Below are 17132 nucleotides of genomic sequence, written 5' to 3'. Positions count from 1 at the left end.
TATGGTGTGTGTCTACACTACAGATGGATTCATGTGTTTGTAATCGTTTGTACGGGTTTGTGTTGCTCAATCTGTACATTCACTAGTGAAAAACCTCTATGCTAGAGGCCCAGTTTCAAAGGTGGTACCTAAATACGATGTGCAGATCCTATACCTGGACATTTATTATAGGTGAATTAAAGCAATCTTTGATGCACCATTTAGGGCCATATCCTAAACTGGCATCACTCAGAGTAGTTTCAGTTTATGCCAGCTGAGGATATACCCTTTAGTGTTTAATTCTGGATTTCAGCTTCCTATTTAGGATCCTGTGTCTGACAGCTGGGATCCTCACGTATGAACACACACAGTGTAACTGTGAACAAGCCCTATGTGCTCTGCAATTCCACAGGTTGCAGAATTGCGATGTAGAATTTAAACTGGAATTTTATCTTTGAAATATTACATTTCTAGCCCTTATGCTTGTGTTCCGGCCCATGCATCCAATCTCTGATTAGGTGGGGTTTGTGGGGGGCAGGCTGGGGAACACTTTAAGTGCTTTAAAAACACCAAACAACTGAGTGATGCTTTTTCATCAGTGCATTTGTCCCAGCAACTTGCCCTCACCCTTCCTGACTGAGAACCTCTGTGCTGTAGGTGTCTTTCCACATTGCCTCACAATCCTAAAGGGATGGAGTTTCTCTGCTTGGCTGCACTTCCCCCTCCTCCAGAGCATCTCTGGGACCTGTTCCTTCCTGTAGGTATGAGCCTCCTGCTAGGAGAGTGAATGGCAGCGTTCACAACAGGTGGGAAGAAGCATTCATTAACAGTGTGTGGGTTGGGCTGCAATGGCCTCACCTGTTGTACATCTGTGTGATCTTTGTCCCTTTTGTCTTCGAAGTCTTTTCTTTTATCCCTGTTTTTTTTTTGCTCCCTGATGGAAATGACTAAAGATTAAGCGCTGGTTTTAGCCTGTTTTGGGGGCCTGTGTACGCTACAGTTCTGGCCATGTCTGGTTCCATTCTATAGTGTAGACAGCATTTTTAACAGCATTCAGCCCTTGCACACATCTAAGGCTTTTGCACATTTCAGGGACACCCAATCTGCACTATTTGGTGGGGCAGGGAATATCTTATGCTTGTACAGCGCCAAGCACAATAGGGTGTCCATCTCTGACTAAGGCCTGTTGAGGCTATTGAAATATAAAGAATAATAGAACACTGTTGTAACTTTGTGTTTGTGTTGCTGTTGTCAGGGCCTTACAATCTACCCCTGGTGCATGCTTACAACAAGGCCTGACCCAGAGGATTTACTAATAGTTCCACACACCGGATTCAAAACACCAGGTTACCTCTGACAATGTGAAAATGTGCTTTCCATAAAATTGCTTTTATTGAAATCAAATTGCAGATGCAGCTTTGAGAGATACTAGTACCTACTTGCAGATGCAAATGCAGGGATTGTGCATGTCTTTGTCTGTCACCACATTATAAAAGTGTTCATGGTTGGTTTTTTTTTTTAAATGAAGATTTATTTTCTTTCTTGAGGTCTGCTCATGCAGTGCTGGAAACCCCAACAGAGCAGTATTGAACTAGTGCATGGGAACAAGCAAATGAAACTAACCAGTCTAGTTTCACTGTCCAAGATGAGCCATGAAATAATAAGTTAAATGGGTTTTCAGTGTTCTTTTTAAAAATTGAAACTGAAAAGTGTTTAACAGAATAATATTTTTAGCTCTGTCTTGACAGCGTTACTTCAGTGTATGTTTCCTTTCTGAGGTCTGAATATTAATCACAGTAGTGGATTTTAGTGAATTGCTAACATTCCAGACCACAAGCCTCCTCATTGCTCCCCTAAACCTCTCCACTGAGCCATTTTCAACTGCCTGTTCTTACTCTGGCTGATTGTCTAATGCAAACTAAGAATTTCCAGGGTCCCTCACTATGATTTTTGCTGATGTAGCTCTCACCGATGCACTAAGCTGAACCTAGTGATGGGTCTTAATTAGTTTCCTACACCCCGTTCCTTGTTTTTCATCAATGCTTTTCTGTTTTTTTGTTTGAAATACCATGTTCAAACGGGTTACCCTCTGGCAATCCTCCCCCCCCAACCCGTATCTGTTTGTTCTGATCGGTGACTCTAAGGTTCGCATGTGTGTGAATGGGTGCTTTTTAAGTTTCTTCTTCATAGGAAGTAACTTGCTGAGTCCCAGTAATCTTGTTCAGCATCTCCTTTGGATACCTATTCAGTGCTATTCATATTACAAGGTATTATTCTTTTGCCTGACCTGTTAAAAAGAATATTTTCGTCGTTGGGCAGAGGCAAAGCATGCGTGTTTCCAAGATGCATGCTTGACTATTAAGATGGCTTTTAAGTTGGCCATAAGGGTTTTTAGAAGCTGCTTTATAGAAATTGTAGTTGCCTGACATCTAAAGCTGATCACCTCTAAGTTTGTAATTCAAGGAACAATCAAGATTGAAAACAAGTATTAAAAAAAAAAAAAACCCTTTTCTATTTTTAGATTTCTTGAAATGTTGAGAATGAAAAGCACTTTAATTTTTTGCATTTCACCATGAAGATAGTGAAATTGACCTATCTTTTTTTCAGTAGTACATAGTGTATTTTATTTTTCAGTCTTCCTCCCTTCATGGGAATGTCTTAATATAATCACATTCTGTTAAAGACACCCAAATGCTTTCCATTCATGTTGACATTTGCAAAATCCATTCTTTGCATTGTTTTAACAAGCTGCAACATTGGACTGATGTTATTGGTGTTCCTTTCAATCCAGCGGATTTTAAAATTCAGATACTTTTAGCAAGTCTTCACTCTCCGTGCTTATGTAAAGGCACAGTACAGTTTTATAAACCTCTTGTAAGTTGTCCTTTCCTCCCAGGAACCTCAGCCTTGCAGGTGAACGGACATCTAGCTTTTACTTATTTTTGCGTCTTACGAGAGTGGTTTGGGGAATAGAGCCCTTGAAAAAACAGGAAGAGCAGTTGGAATGTTCAGTGTTTGATTTGGTTTGAGAGGGAATCGGGCAGCAGAAACTCTCCCCTGCCCAAAGCCCTCCTGGTGAAAAAGACAAGTCAGATTGGAATTGAGACCCATCCTTATGTCACATGACCGAAGCATGGACGAAATTAGAAGCCAGCCTGACTCTTGCACTAGGAGAGACCTTTCTGAGAGTGCTGAGATTAGGGGTTGCCTCACCAGATTGGAAGTTGTGAACTAAAAGGAAGCTGCAGCATCCATTTCTGTCTTTGGCTAGGCTGGAAAAGGTCAAGTTAAGCTGGTTCTGTGGTAGCCTCTTAGGGCTGGCTCTCTGGACATCAGAGGGCAAGTCACCAACTGCTTCAATTTATAAGCTAAATACTTCAGGCAAGAAAGATAAAAGAGTGTGTGTGACAAAGTTCCTCCTCTATCTTGGTGGGTCTTCCGTTTATTGACGGATTTGCTCGCCTTGGAGCTTCACAGTAGCCCTCAGTTTGGCCGTTTTCATGAACCCACAGTCCAGGTGAACTCCTCCTGTGTCTGACCAGGAGTTGGGAGGTTTGGGGGGAACCCGGGCCCACCCTCTACTCCGGATTCCAGCCCAGGGCCGTGTGGAATGTAGCTGTCTAGAGTGCCTCCTGGAACAGCTGTGCGACAGCTACAACTCCCTGGGCTACTCCCCCATGGCCTCCTCCCTACACCTTCTTTATCCTCACCATAGGACCTTCCTCCTGGTGTCTGATAATGCTTGTACTCCTCAGTCCTCCAACAGTCGGCATTCTCACTCTCAGCCTAGCGCCTCTTGCTCCCAGCTCCTTACACGCGCACCACAAACTGAAGTGAGCTCCTTTTTAAACCCATGTGCCCTGATTAGCCTGCCTTAATTGATTCTAGCAGCTTCTTGATTGGCTGCACGTGTTCTAATCAGCCTGTCTGTCTTAATTGTCTCCAGAAGGTTCCTGATTGTTCTGGAACCTTCCCTGTTACCTTACCCAGGGAAAATGGTCCTACTTAACCTGGGGCTAATATATCTGCCTTCTATTACTCTCCTGTAGCCATCTGGCCCGAGCCTGTCACATATTCCCCCCACTCAACACTACGGGGTTGGGCAACTTGGGACGTCAGGTAGTGTACTCGTGACAAGCCATCTGCATTCCCATGATGGCTTCCAGCCCAGTGTTGTATGGTGAATTGGAAAGGTTGTAGGGACAGGAACTATCTGGTCACCCTTGCGTTCTTCTCTTTATTTCGCTGCATCCACTGGAGGGGTGCATGGTTGGTCACAAGGGTAAACTGTTGTCCCAGAAGGTAATAACGTAGTGTTTCCATGGCCCATTTCACAGCTAGGCACTCTCTTTCAACCACGGCATACTTCTGCTCTCTCAGGAGGAGTTTCCTGCTGAGGTAGAGGATTGGTTGTTCATCTCCGACCATCTGCTATAGAACAGCTCCCAATCCTACTTCAGATGTATCTGTTTGTAAAATGAATTCTTTGTTGAAGTCTGGGGCTATGAGCATGGGGTTACTGCAGAGGGCTGTCTATAGATCCATGAATGCTTTCTCTGCGGCATCTGTCCATTTCACCATGTCTGGACCCTGGGCTTTTATCAGGTCTGTCAGGGGTCTCGCTCTGGTAGCAAAATGGGGAATAAATCGTCAGTACTACCCCACCACACCCAGGAATGCCCGGACTTGCTTTTTCCAATTCGTCCGGGGCCAATTTTGGATAGCCTCTAGTTTGTTTAGTTGGGGCTTGACCATGCCGTTCCTACAATGTAGCCAAGGTATTTAGCCTCGGCTAGCCCTATAGCACACTTGGCTGGGTAGGCTGTGAGGCCAGCCCGTCTTAGCGTGTCCAGAACCGCTTCCACCTTTCCTAAGTGGGTTTCCCAGTCGGGGGTGTGAATAATCACATCATCCAGGTATGCCGCTGCATAGCTGGTATGGGGCCGTAGGAGCTTGTCCATAAGACGCTGGAAGGTGGCAGGTGCCCCATGCAGTCCAAAAGGAAGAAGAGTATATTGAAACAGATCCTCTGGTGTAGAGAGTGCCATCTTTTCTTTCACATCTTTGGCAAGGGGAATCTGCCAGTATCCTTTTGTTAAATCAAGAGTGGTCAAAAATCAAGCATTGCCCAGGTGGTCAACTAACTCATCGATATGGGGTATGCATCGAATCTGGATATCTCATTCAGCCGGCGAAAGTCATTACAAAACCTAGTGGTGCCATCCGGTTTGGGCACCAACACAATCGGGCTTGACCACTGACTGTGGGACTCTTTGACTCTTCGATGACATCCTTTTTACCTCTGCCTTGATCTCCTCCCTTTTTGCCGCTGGGACCCAATAGGGCCTTAAAGTTACCTTTGCCCCAGGGTTTGTGATAATGTGGTGCTATGCTTCGGTGGTCCGACCTGGTTTGGTTGAAAGCACGTCCTGGTATTGGTTGATCATCTCAGTTACCTCCTCCTTCTGGTTTGGTGTCAGATCAGTGGATATCCTGGTCTGCTCCTGCATGTTATTTCGCTGGATCGCCTCTCGTTGGTACCAAGGCTTTAAGAGGTTAATGTGATAAATTTGTTCTTGTTTCTGACATCCTGGCTGCCGCACCTTGTAGGTTACTTCTCCCATGGGTTCAGCCACCTCATAGGGCCCTGCCATTGGGCCAAAAGCTTGCTTTCTGCCATGGGTACCAACACCATCACCCGATCCCCTGGTTGGAACTGTCAGATTTTTGTCTGGTGATTGTAATGGGTTTGCTGGGCCTCCTGCGCCTTTTCCAAATGTTCCCATACAATAGGGGTGACCTGGGCTGTCTGTTCTCACATCTGCAACACATGGTCAATTATATTTCTCCCCTCATTGGGTTCCTCTTCCCAGATTTCTTTTGCAATATCTAGTATGCCACGGGGGTGGCGTCCGTATAATAATTCAAAGGGGGAAAACCCAGTTGAGGCCTGAGATACCTCCCAGATTGCAAACATAAGGTAGGGTAGTAGGGTGTCCCAATCCTTCCCATCCTGACTTACCACTTTCCTTATCATTGCCTTGAGGGTTCGGTTAAACCTTTCTACCAGCCCATCAGTCTGTGGATGATAGACTGAAGTTCTCAGGGTATGTATATGAAGCAGCATACAGAGCTCCTTCATTAGCTTTGACATAAATGGGGTACCTTGGTCTGTTAATATCTCCTTTGGTAGCTCCAGTCAGGCAAAGATCCCCACCAACTCTTCAGCTATCGTTTTAGAGGCCGTGTTCCGCAGGGGGTTGGGAGGTTTGGGGGGAACCCGGGCCCACCCTCTACTCCGGGTTCCAGCCCAGGGCCGTGTGGAATTCAGCTATCTAGAGTGCCTCCTGGAACAGCTGTGTGACAGCTACAACTCCCTGGGCTACTTCCCCATGGCCTCCTCCCCACACCTTCTTTATCCTCACCATAGGACCTTCCTCCTGGTGTCTGATAATGCTTGTACTCCTCAGTCCTCCAACAGTCCACGTTCTCCCTCTCAGCTCCTAGCACCTCTTGCTCCCAGCTCATCACACGCACACCACAAATTGAAGTGAGCTCCTTTTTAAACCCATGTGCCCTGATTAGCCTGCCTTAATTGATTCTAGCAGCTTCTTGATTGGCTGCAGGTGTTCTAATCAGCCTGTCTGTCTTAATTGTCTCCAGAAGGTTCCTGATTGTTCTGGAACCTTCCCTGTTACCTTACCCAGGGAAAAGAGACCTACTTAACCTGGGGCTAATATATCTGCCTTCTATTACTCTCCTGAAGCCATCTGGCCCGACCCTGTCACAGTGGATAAGGGTATGTAACAGCCAGTGCCTGCCAGTGGAACAGTACAAGTATACTGCTTAGAGGAAGGAGTGAGACAGGGTCTAGTGGATAGAGAACTGCACTGGGTCTTGAGAGACCTATTCCTGGCCGTGCCGCTGGGTGACTTTGGGCAAGTCACTTTCCCCTCTTTTTGCCTCAGTTTTCACCTCTGTAAAATGGGGATAAAGATACTGACCTCCTTTGTAAAGTGCTTTGAGATCTAGTGATGAAAAGCTCTAGATAAGAGTGGAGTGTCTTTTAGAATATCCTCTCCACTCCCCTTGGGTTGGGGCCCTTCTTGGCTTTTGCACAATTGCTTCATCCCTGTGTCCCGGCTGTGAGGTCTTTTCTGCTACTCTTTATGATATGAGGCAATGATCTAACCCTTTATTCTGGACAGTCTAGCAGGGGCATTTTCTGACTTGACCCGGGGGTTAGAGGAAGGGGCAAATGCCTCATGGTTTCTAGTTCCCTTGCGTGGGGATTCATTCCTTTGTGTGATTCATCTGAGCTCCACCACTTAGGCTGGAAGAAGAGGTCAGTCCAGGGACTCCTGTACTCCAAAGCCCAGGGTGCGATCAGAGCACCTCCTCATACCAGACCCAACTGCTTCTAGTGTAATCTGGCCTTTGAAAAAAACGTACTCTGCAATACAATTGCTTACATGGAGCCAACTGCATCTTCAGAGCTGCTTCCCTACAGAATTGCCACTGTTTGCACCTTAAGCCCACATACATGCCAGAGTGGCAAGCCAGCAGCAAAGGGGTTAAAGTGGAAGCAAGGGGTGGAATTAAGGTATTTCAGATGCTCATTATTCATTGCCAACTTTCCCCAAAATCGTATTAATTTCACGCTGTCACGCAGGACTGCGCTGTCTTGCTCATCAGTGTCTGGGAAGGCGGGAGCTGTGATGGGATGGGAACAGAGAGCGCTCTCGCTTCAGAACGGCTGGTATTTGGAATGATCATTGGTAGCCTCTCTCTGCTACAGCACTGGCCCAGCATGTTCAGGCTGCCTGGGTTCTGGGGGAGGGAGGCTGGATCTAGGAAACGGGAGGGGCACGTCTCCACATGATGGCCCCTGATGATCATTTTCCACCCCGCTGCTTGCACAAAAACCTCATGAAATTAGGTCTGCTGCAGCAGGCAGGTCTACTCTGCAAACCGCGGCACAGGAGAAGGGTGGGAGGAAACTACTACCTGTAGGGAATGAGGAAGTTGTTACATATTGGACTTTGGTAAAAGCCTTCTTTACATGCAATTGCCATCTGTGACTGGGAGGATTCTTGCAATGGCAGGGGGCAGACATACAGTCAGGCTGTGTCTATAAATTACTCTCCCATTTTAAAAATCTTCCATGGGCCCGTCCCCTGCTTACCTCCTTTCAGTCCCTTCACCTACTCCGGCTCTGTTGGTGCAAGAGCTTTCAACTTCCAGTCATCTGGAGCTGGATCTCTGCCTTTGAGTCTTCATCCCCTCTCCTAATACACTGTCTTGTATTTTATGTAATACCTTTTCATCCTGAAGGGATCCCACAGTATTTTCCTAACTGTATATTTAACAGCAGTGAGGGGGTGCAGCCACGTCTGGAGCAGAGGGCATCAGCCAAGCTTGCAGCGTGTTGTACAACAGTGGAGGAGCTGAAAATTTAAGTCCAAAATTCTCAAGTTCGTGGCATCTCCATATCCATCAAAGCAAAGATCATGGCCTTGGCCTTTTACTGTCTGAAAAGAGCCTTTCCTGGGAAACTTTAATTTACCCATCTCAGAATAAGAAAGGGTTGTGGCTCTAGGGACTTCAGAGTTGGAGCTTAGACCACTCAGCTATCCCCTTGGCCTCATCTGCAAACCTTCTCCTCTCTCGCCAATGCTGGTTAATGTTCCTCTCCCTTTTGTTTTTATCCTGTGTTTAAAAAACCCCACTGTAAAGTTCATTGGGATGCAGCTTGTGTCTGAGGTTCTGCGCAGTAAAGATGTGTAATGTAAAACACTCAGCTTTGAGAGCTTAGAGGAGCTGCATATAGACTCACCGGGCCAGATATTTTTTTAGAGGTGTGGAGCTCCCAAAACTCGAGTTGGAGCTGCAAGTGCTCAGTTTCTTTGAAAATGGAGACCAGGAGCCTTTTGCCTTCTGTTCCTTTTTAATCCCTTGTTGAGCTCCCTGACTCTGAATCTGCATTTTCATGGGTACAGTGAAAGTTGGGCCCAGTGTAAGTACAGTTGCTCCAAATAATACCCTAGGAAGAGACCTTTGTTGGTACACTGTGCTTATTGTTAGCTCTTCAAGCAGTGACTATTTGCAGGAATACTATATAAAAACTCATCAGCAAGGTTTGCAGGGTTACATTTGAACTGTGTGAGGCTGCCAGCTCTTACCAGCTTCCTTCTCTTATTGTGTGAACAATTCTGTAGGACTGTTTCCAGATGAAGATTAAAGGAACTGTCCAACCTTAAAAGATACTCTGCTTGAAGAGAGTCAACCTTTCTGACTCGTTGCTCCTCCGTGCACATGCCAGTTCCCCTAGAAAGCCTCTTGTTAAAAGACAAGTTACTGTCTTCAGTCCCTCTTTCCCAAGACATCGTGAGCAGATGTTATGTATATTAGGGAGGTAGCATTGTCCAGTTGATAGAGCACCAAACTAGGTGTTGGGAGACCCAAGTTCTCTTCCTCGCCTTCTGACTGACTTTCCACTTGACTGAACAAGTCACATCACAGCCCCATGCCTCAGTTTCCCCATTTGTTACATGAGAATATGCACTTCTGTAAAATGCTTTGAAGTCTGTGGAAAAAGCCCTACATAAGTGACAAACACTACTACCTTGTTGCTCCAAGCATCTAGGATTAAGGGTTCCCCCCCCCAAACACTTCTCTCCTATGACTTAGGCTGCTCCAAGAAGACTTGCCCACTTTCTTTAGATTGCAAGCTCTTCATCTGTGTACAGTGTGTTGTACACTGTGGGCACTACCATAATCCAAATAGCTGTGGGGACCCCTAGTTGTGACCCAGTTCATCATCTGCAGCACATAGATTTAGAACTGAATTAACCAGACCATACACTGCTTCCTGAAGTCATCCCTGATCTAGGTCTTCTCCAGCTGAAGTTCAGAAGGCTGCAGATTATTTGCTTAAGGATCGCTTTGTTAGTGCAGTACTCTTAATTTATTTTAATGGGGCAACCACACTTGTTCAAACCTAAAACCAGTCTTCTTGGGGAAACTTCATGTACTCGGAGTGGAAGTAAGATGCAGATTTTTAACAGAGGTGGTTAATTAAGCATTGGAACAACTTAATCTTATTATGGATTCATCATCACTGGCAATTTTAAAATCAAGACTGAATGTTCTCCTGAAAGAGATGCTCCAGTTCAAAGAGGAATTAGTTCAGGGAAGTCCTGGGGCTGTTACACAGGATATTCCTGTGGGAGTTCTGTGCCAAAAAATTAAAAATTCTGTGCACAATATTTTAAAATTCTGCATATTTTATTTGTCAAAATAACACAGTATAATCACAACAGTTTCAATTATTTTGGTACTTTATTTCAAAATACCTGTCAGCAAGTATGTCTGTAACAATACAGACAATAAAAAATATAAAAAGATTCAGGAAATGTTTTTTGACAGAGAGATTCCTTACTAGGCATATTAATACAGAACTTGGAGTAATAGTTCATTTCAACTACAATACAGAAATGTATTTTCCATACCCCCTACTCAGCCACCCTCAGACCCCATGTGGCCCTGCATCCCCACTCAGCCACCCACTCCCATTTGTCCCTGCATCCCGACTCCTATTCAACCCCCTCACTAGCCCTTCTGGACCACAGTCTGTGACCCCCCCGAAAGCCATATGCCCCACGATGGCCATCCTCACATGTGCCATGCCTCCTAACTTGGCCCCACAGGCAGGGCGCTGTGAAGAATGCAGCTTCTTCTCTTCCCTAGCTGAATCTGGGGCTGCTCCTGCCCTGGACCAGCTGTCCTTTGTCCTGATGCCACAGCAGCCCCTGCTGGGTAGAAGGTGTAACTGTAGCACCTCTCCAGCAGAATGTATTTCCTGCAGAGAAGAAAAAATTCTGTGCGTGCGAATTCTCCCAGGAGTAACAGGAGGTCAGACTAGATGATCACAATGGTCCCTTCTGTCCCTGTAATCTATGAATCTATTCTGCTCTGATTCAACCTATTTCTGACATGTTATTCAAAGTCTGTGTTTCAGGTGAAACATAAAACCCAGACCACGACTGCTTGTGATCTTTAAAATCTAAAATGTAACTCTTTTGCCTGCAACCCTGGCAACTGGGTGCACAGACAGGTACTTATCTAGGTGTATGCATATTTTGTGAGAATCAGTGTAGGTGCCTATATTTGGAACTGTAGGCCTGAAGACTTCTTCACCCTTTCACAGCTGTAGGAATGGGAGCCCCATGTTGACTTAGCCCACTTATAGCTTTGGATAATTGCATCCTATATCCCTACATTTTCCCTGCAATTTCAGTTGGGAGAAGTTATTCTCCTTCCTAACTCTCAAAATAATATAGATACATTCCTGGCACAAAACAGCTGTTTTGTCCCACCCCAGAAGTGGCTGCATTTCAGCAAGGGAAAAGATCTCTGTAGCGTACACTAGCTTTAAGTGCTTTTGGGTCTGAAAATGCAGCTTATAAATCAAGGTGGTGTTTAATAGAAGTGTTTGCCGCTTAGAAAAGGTGAATTCCACTCTCCCTTTATAGGCATGTCTCTTTAAAACATTGCAGTTTATTTTGGGGTATCCTTTTCTGTCCTCCCTTCTTATAGGACTTGGGTGTGTTACATCTCTCTCTTGAATTTGTCTGAGTGTGCAGTGCTACTGGACTGAGTAGAACATTGATCCCACCCCTCTCTGATAGCCCCTCATTTGTATCTCATTTTCACATTATCATCCAGCCTGTGACTGCAAGGCTATTTTGACAGCACCTGTCAGCAAGGTGCAAGCGTCTGCCATCGCCTCTGATTGGTTGCAGACACCTATGGCATTGTGCTGAATATTATTACAGATGTTTTAGCGGGGGGGGGGGGGGAAGGGAACCAAAACACACACATCCCCGTACAACGTTCTGAGTCTTCAGTGAGCTGTTCTGTGGTCTCTGGATTCATTTGCATTTTTTCTGGCTCCTACTGAAGAATGGAGCCATAAAATGCTCAGGCAGTGTGGTGGGGTTTTTTTGTGTGTGTGGTTTAATTTGTTTTATTTAAGAGGCTTTTAGTTGGGAGGGGGAGAAATGGAAGAGGGTGGTAAAGCCATCTAAACAGCCACTTAGTCTCGTCAATGTCTATTTATTAAATTAGTGAGGTTACGTGGCCAGGGTTCACAGCTGCTATTACACGGGCTCGCTCTGCTTACAATATATTGCATGCCAATACAATGGGACCATATTTAAGAGAGCTGTGGATAGGTACAGCTTTGCTTGAGTAAATCCCATTTGTACATTCTTGAAATCTATACTGAACTACTGTGGAATTGTACTAAATTAATACCTGATCAAGGAATAAACCATTTTTCCTCTTCCCCTCCAGACAGCATGAAAAATCTAAAAGAATTTACACTACACTAAAAGAATCTAGTGTTACATGATCAAAGTGGACGGACTTCCTATGCACCAAATTCAAAGCACGCAGCAACTCTAGTAAACACACAAGTGCAAAGAACACAATTTTGGTGGTGCAATTAAGCTATGCTTTTATCATGTGATTACTCTAAACATTAAATGGCGATGTCAATTTGCAACAGTTTATTAGACTAATCTGAGTTTAAAATGTAGGATACTCTCCTTCGAACACTGGGCCTTATTCTCCTGTACATAACGGCCCATTTACTCTGCTCTGGTAGTATAAAGGGCCCTTAACATTCGCATAAATTACATGTAAGACCCTTTTACGCCTGCACAGCAGTGTAGCGTAAATGAGGATAAGGCTCATGAATGGAACCGCTCATGCTAGTAACCATTGTTTGTTATTCCTTTGAATTACTGTATTGTTCCACGTAAAAATCAGGACTCCATGGTGCTTGCCACTGTACGTACATACAGTGACACAGTCCCCCCTCTGAAGAGTGCACAAAGTGTGGAGAAAGCAAATGCTGTTCCTAGTCTACAGGTGGGAAATGGAGGTACAGACGTGGTTTGCCCAAAGTCACACAGGAAGTCCGTGGCAAGGGTGGAAACTGAAACAACATCTTCTGAGTCCCCGTCTAGTGCCAAAACCACAAGACCATCCATGTTTCCTCGCCTGGTAATAAATATTTCTGCAGGATTTTTCCTGTCGACGTGTCTGTATAGGCTTGTACCAGGGTGAGATATGTACATGTGCATAATATAGACAAGAGCCCACTTAAAAGAATTAACTAGCTCTATTATAGTAACACAACATCAACTGTTTGTTACAAATGCAAACACAGACTCTTAAAACTAGGTTCTGTCATGTAACATATGGGCAAAAGTATTTATTCACTCTACTTTAAAACTGATTTAAGTTGGTATGGCATGTTTAAATTCTGAATACATACCATAGATTGCGGGTTCTCAAACTGAGGGTCATGACCCCTCAGGGCGTCACAAGGTTATTACATGGGGGCAGTGATGAGCTGCCAAAATCTTAACTGGTTCTCTCCTCACCCCACAAAGGGGTCGTGGCCCACTCTTGAGGACTCCTGCCCCATCCAACCCCCGCATTCCTTGACGCCCTTCCCCCCCCCCCGACCCCTGTCCCCTGACTGCCCCCAGAACTGGGCAGGAGGGTCTCGTGGGCCACCGTAGTGGGTACCCACCCCACCCCTAAGAGCCAGAGGGACCTGCTGGGGGACGAGTTGGGGAGTCCCGGCGGTGCTTACCTGAGGCAGCTCCCAGGAAGCATCTGGCAGGTCCCTCTGGCTCCTAGGGGCGGGGGAGCGTAGCTGTGGGGGAAGCAGGAGGAGCTGCTGCTCCCCCCACTGATCACATCAAAAGCAGCGCCTTATTTGGTGGGTTACCTGCTGTGGCGTGGGTGCCCCCTCCCGCCCCCCCCCCCCCCCCCCCCGAGCTCACCTCCACTCCACCTCCCTGGGCCTGAGTGCGAAGCCGCCGCCTGCTTCTCAGCCCTCCCAGGCTTCCCACGCGAACAGCTGATTCGCGGGAAGCCGGGGTGGGGGTGGAGAAGCAGAGCGGGGCGGCGCATTCAGGGGAGGAGGCGGAGCGGAGGTGAGCTGGGGGCGGGGCGGGGAGCTGCCGGTGGGTGCTCTGCACCCATCAAATTTTCCCTGTGGGTGCTCCAGCCCCGGAGCACCCATGGAGTCAGCGCCTAATGTGCCACTTTTGGCTAGTTGTTTAATTTAGAAGCCCTTTTAGAACCGGTTGTCCCTCGTGGGACAACCGGTTCTAAAAGGGCTTCTAAATTGGACAGCCGGTTCTAGTGAACCAGTGTGAACCTATGCATGGGGGGGTCGTAAGCTGTCAACCTCCAACCCCAAACCCACTTCGCCTCCAGCATTTATAATAATGTTAAATATTAAAAAAAAGTGTTTGTAATTTATAATGGGGGGTTGCACTCAGAGGCTTGCTGTGTGAAAGGGGTCACCAGTACAAAAGTTTGAGAATCACTACAGAGATTGCAAAGCAAATCTACAGGAGCGTAAGAGAGAACTACTAGATTTGCAGTGTCCATTTGGCAAAAGAAGGCTGAGCTACTCCGTTGTGCGTAGTGCCGCTATTTCCAAGGCTGTACACGCTTCTGCTATCATTATCCCTCGGGCTGATACGCAAATAAGGAGGTAAACATTTTCTTGTATACTGCAGTTTTATGTTTAATAAGGTGCTTATAAAGAGAGACAACCTACAGCCAATAGATACTTAGACACGAGGCTTTATTTGTGGTGTTTGATGGAAACGGACACCCAAATTCAAGATTCAAATACGAAAAATACTCTGTGTCTGAACGGTTATTTCGTTTTTTTCATTTCATCAGACTCTGAAAGGGTATGTTAACTCCATGTTCTACTATGTCCAGTCCCAATTTTAAAAAGACCTGAGAGGTGGGTGTGGAAGTTTCTTCTCTTTGGTGACCATGCCCCACACTCGGATCTCATGATTGTTATTTTACTCAAATAATGAAAACAGAGACACTTAGTTTGAACTTCATTTTTAATATATTTGCATTTCTTAATCTGTGTGTGCTGCTCTGTTCTGATCAAAAGTAACCAGATTATTTATTTTAAAGTTATTTTGCAGCTTTACAGGAATGGAAATTCTCTTGCAAATTGTAGCTATGTTCAGATAGGTGTCTGCCTAAAAATAATATCTGGTGCCTCTGTATTTATTCTCCATCAGATCAGATGCAGTCTGCTAAAACTGAACCTGAAATGAATGTCTTTCAGCTGCTAGCACCGTAATCTCAGCCTGGTATCTAACAGATACTCTGTTTACTCATGTAGCACACGGGCTAAATAGTTGGGGCTTTTCTTGGTGACACTCAAGGCACAATAGAATGTGTTCTCAGTTAATGTCCTCCATGGAGCCGAGAATTTAAATGTCTGCCTTTGAAACTGATTCAGAAGAAGGCTATGGGAGAGTAGATTTGTAGTGGGCTCTCCTAGGGCGGCTATTTTTTTAGTTTAAATTATTTTTGACCATGGCTGCAATTTAAACATTTAGAGTGGGATTTTCAAGGGGAGGGTTTTCTAAGGGAGTTGGGCACTCAGATCTCAGGCGTGGTCGAGCCTTTGTGCCACTATCATGGTGACTTGGTGCTTTTGAACTCTGAGGCCCTGCTTCTGCAAGTTGATCTGCACAAGTAGAATTAGAGTCTAGAGCCCCAGCTCATGTGGGATGCTCTGCCTGGGTGGAGCTCTCACTTGGCTTCAGCCACACAGTGTCTCGCATGGTTTGGGGCAGTAGATCATAGATCTTCCTGTTCACACATGTAGGTACCACCTAGTGACCCAAGATGGAGTTGTATCGGAGGGCAGAACTTGGCACCTTGGGGTATGTCTGCACTGTAGTTAAACACCTGTGACTGGTCCTTGTCAGCTGCGGAGCTGTAAAATTGTAGTGTAGATGCTCGGGCTTTGGGACCCTCCTCCCTCATAGGGTCCCAGAGCTTGGACTTCAGCCTGAGTGTCTATACTGCAATTTTACAGCTCAGGTCAGCTGACACCGGAAAACCACAGATATTTAATTGCAGTGTAGAGACACCTTTGGAGTTTGCTGTGTGGCATATTTTTTTAGAAGTGGTGATACTGGCAAACTAGGCTTTATAGCTCTTCCAATTTAATCCATTTCTGTACTTCTCTAATTCCAAAGACATTCCACTGGGGATCTCTTAGTCACTACCTCTGTGGACCTAGCAGAGATCACCAACATGCATCTTCCAAGGTGGGGTTTGAACTAGATTCTCCTGCAGGCAAAGTTAGATTATTTGGCCTCAGCCACCCATCATTTCCCACCTTCCCTACTGCCACTATGGCTGGTTAAATTATTCTGTAGGAGCCAACACTGTAGAGCTGAAGTACTGTGACAGTTGTACCATGGCAACTGTACCTGTCTATGTCTGTCATTCTCCTCTAGCTGCAGCTGAGAAGCTGTCGAAAAATAATCATTATTTGGAAGGTAGAAAGAGTGTGTGGGGAGGGAGAAGAGAGAGAGAATTTAAGACAATACAATTCTTCTTCCACAATCATTGCAAATCTGTACAGACCTGAGAAAGGAAATGCCCCTTTAAAACTAGCTTTAAGTAAATCTCTTTACGGAATTTAGTATCTTGCACTAACATTAAACCTCGCAAAGTGGGATTAAATGAAACAAAATTAAGAAGCCAAACCTGATACTAACACCTGTTTAAAATGAGTTAAATGGAGGGATATTGACATTTTAAACCCCTTCCCTGTGTGGCTGAAAGAGGATTTTTTTTGCCCAGTTTTTGGAATTATGCTTATTCTGTTTAGCATGCAGCCTAACTGTGTAATTACACGATAGACTGGAGGAGAATTTAGTGTCCGTAATACCAGTTACAAAGAAGAGCCCTTATTATGTACATCATCTCAGGTAAATAATACATCGGGGGTATGGAAGGGCATAATTATCATTCTGAAAACCTGCCTAATTACTAATTTACTGGGAATTTCGGAAAGCTTTTGATAAGATCCCTCATAAGCAACCATTAAGGAAAATAAACTGAGTAAGGGGCAAAAGCTTGTTACATTTCTAAAAACAGTCTAAGCAAGGGGAAACGATGCTAGTGATTAGCTTCTTAGAGGGCTCTTGAGAGAGGAAGGATGAGTTTGTGGGGAGGGTTCTGGACTAGTACTAAGGAGACCAGGGTCCTGATTCTGATCCTGGCTTTGC

General features: G+C 45.4%; 1 protein-coding gene across 7 annotated transcripts in view; it reads left to right on the top strand.

Moving 5' to 3' along the window:
- The window catches only part of RBM19 (RNA binding motif protein 19), a 143155-nt gene that overhangs the window by 53262 nt on the left and 72761 nt on the right, over positions 1–17132 (top strand). The window contains exon 22 of one of the 7 annotated variants that reach the window (XM_077834752.1): positions 637–894. The exons of the other annotated variants lie outside the window; for them this stretch is intronic. Within the exon in view, the coding sequence (XP_077690878.1) occupies positions 637–766 (130 nt within the window). The 3' untranslated portion in view covers positions 767–894. Of the gene's footprint in view, positions 1–636; positions 895–17132 lie in introns of those variants that run through there. 7 annotated transcript variants of the gene reach the window in all.

This window comes from Eretmochelys imbricata, chromosome 15 (assembly GCF_965152235.1).
Source record: "Eretmochelys imbricata isolate rEreImb1 chromosome 15, rEreImb1.hap1, whole genome shotgun sequence".
Taxonomy (NCBI): domain Eukaryota; kingdom Metazoa; phylum Chordata; order Testudines; family Cheloniidae; genus Eretmochelys; species Eretmochelys imbricata.
The sequence above is the reverse complement of the archived record's forward strand: the minus strand, read 5'-3'. Positions and strand labels throughout refer to the sequence as shown.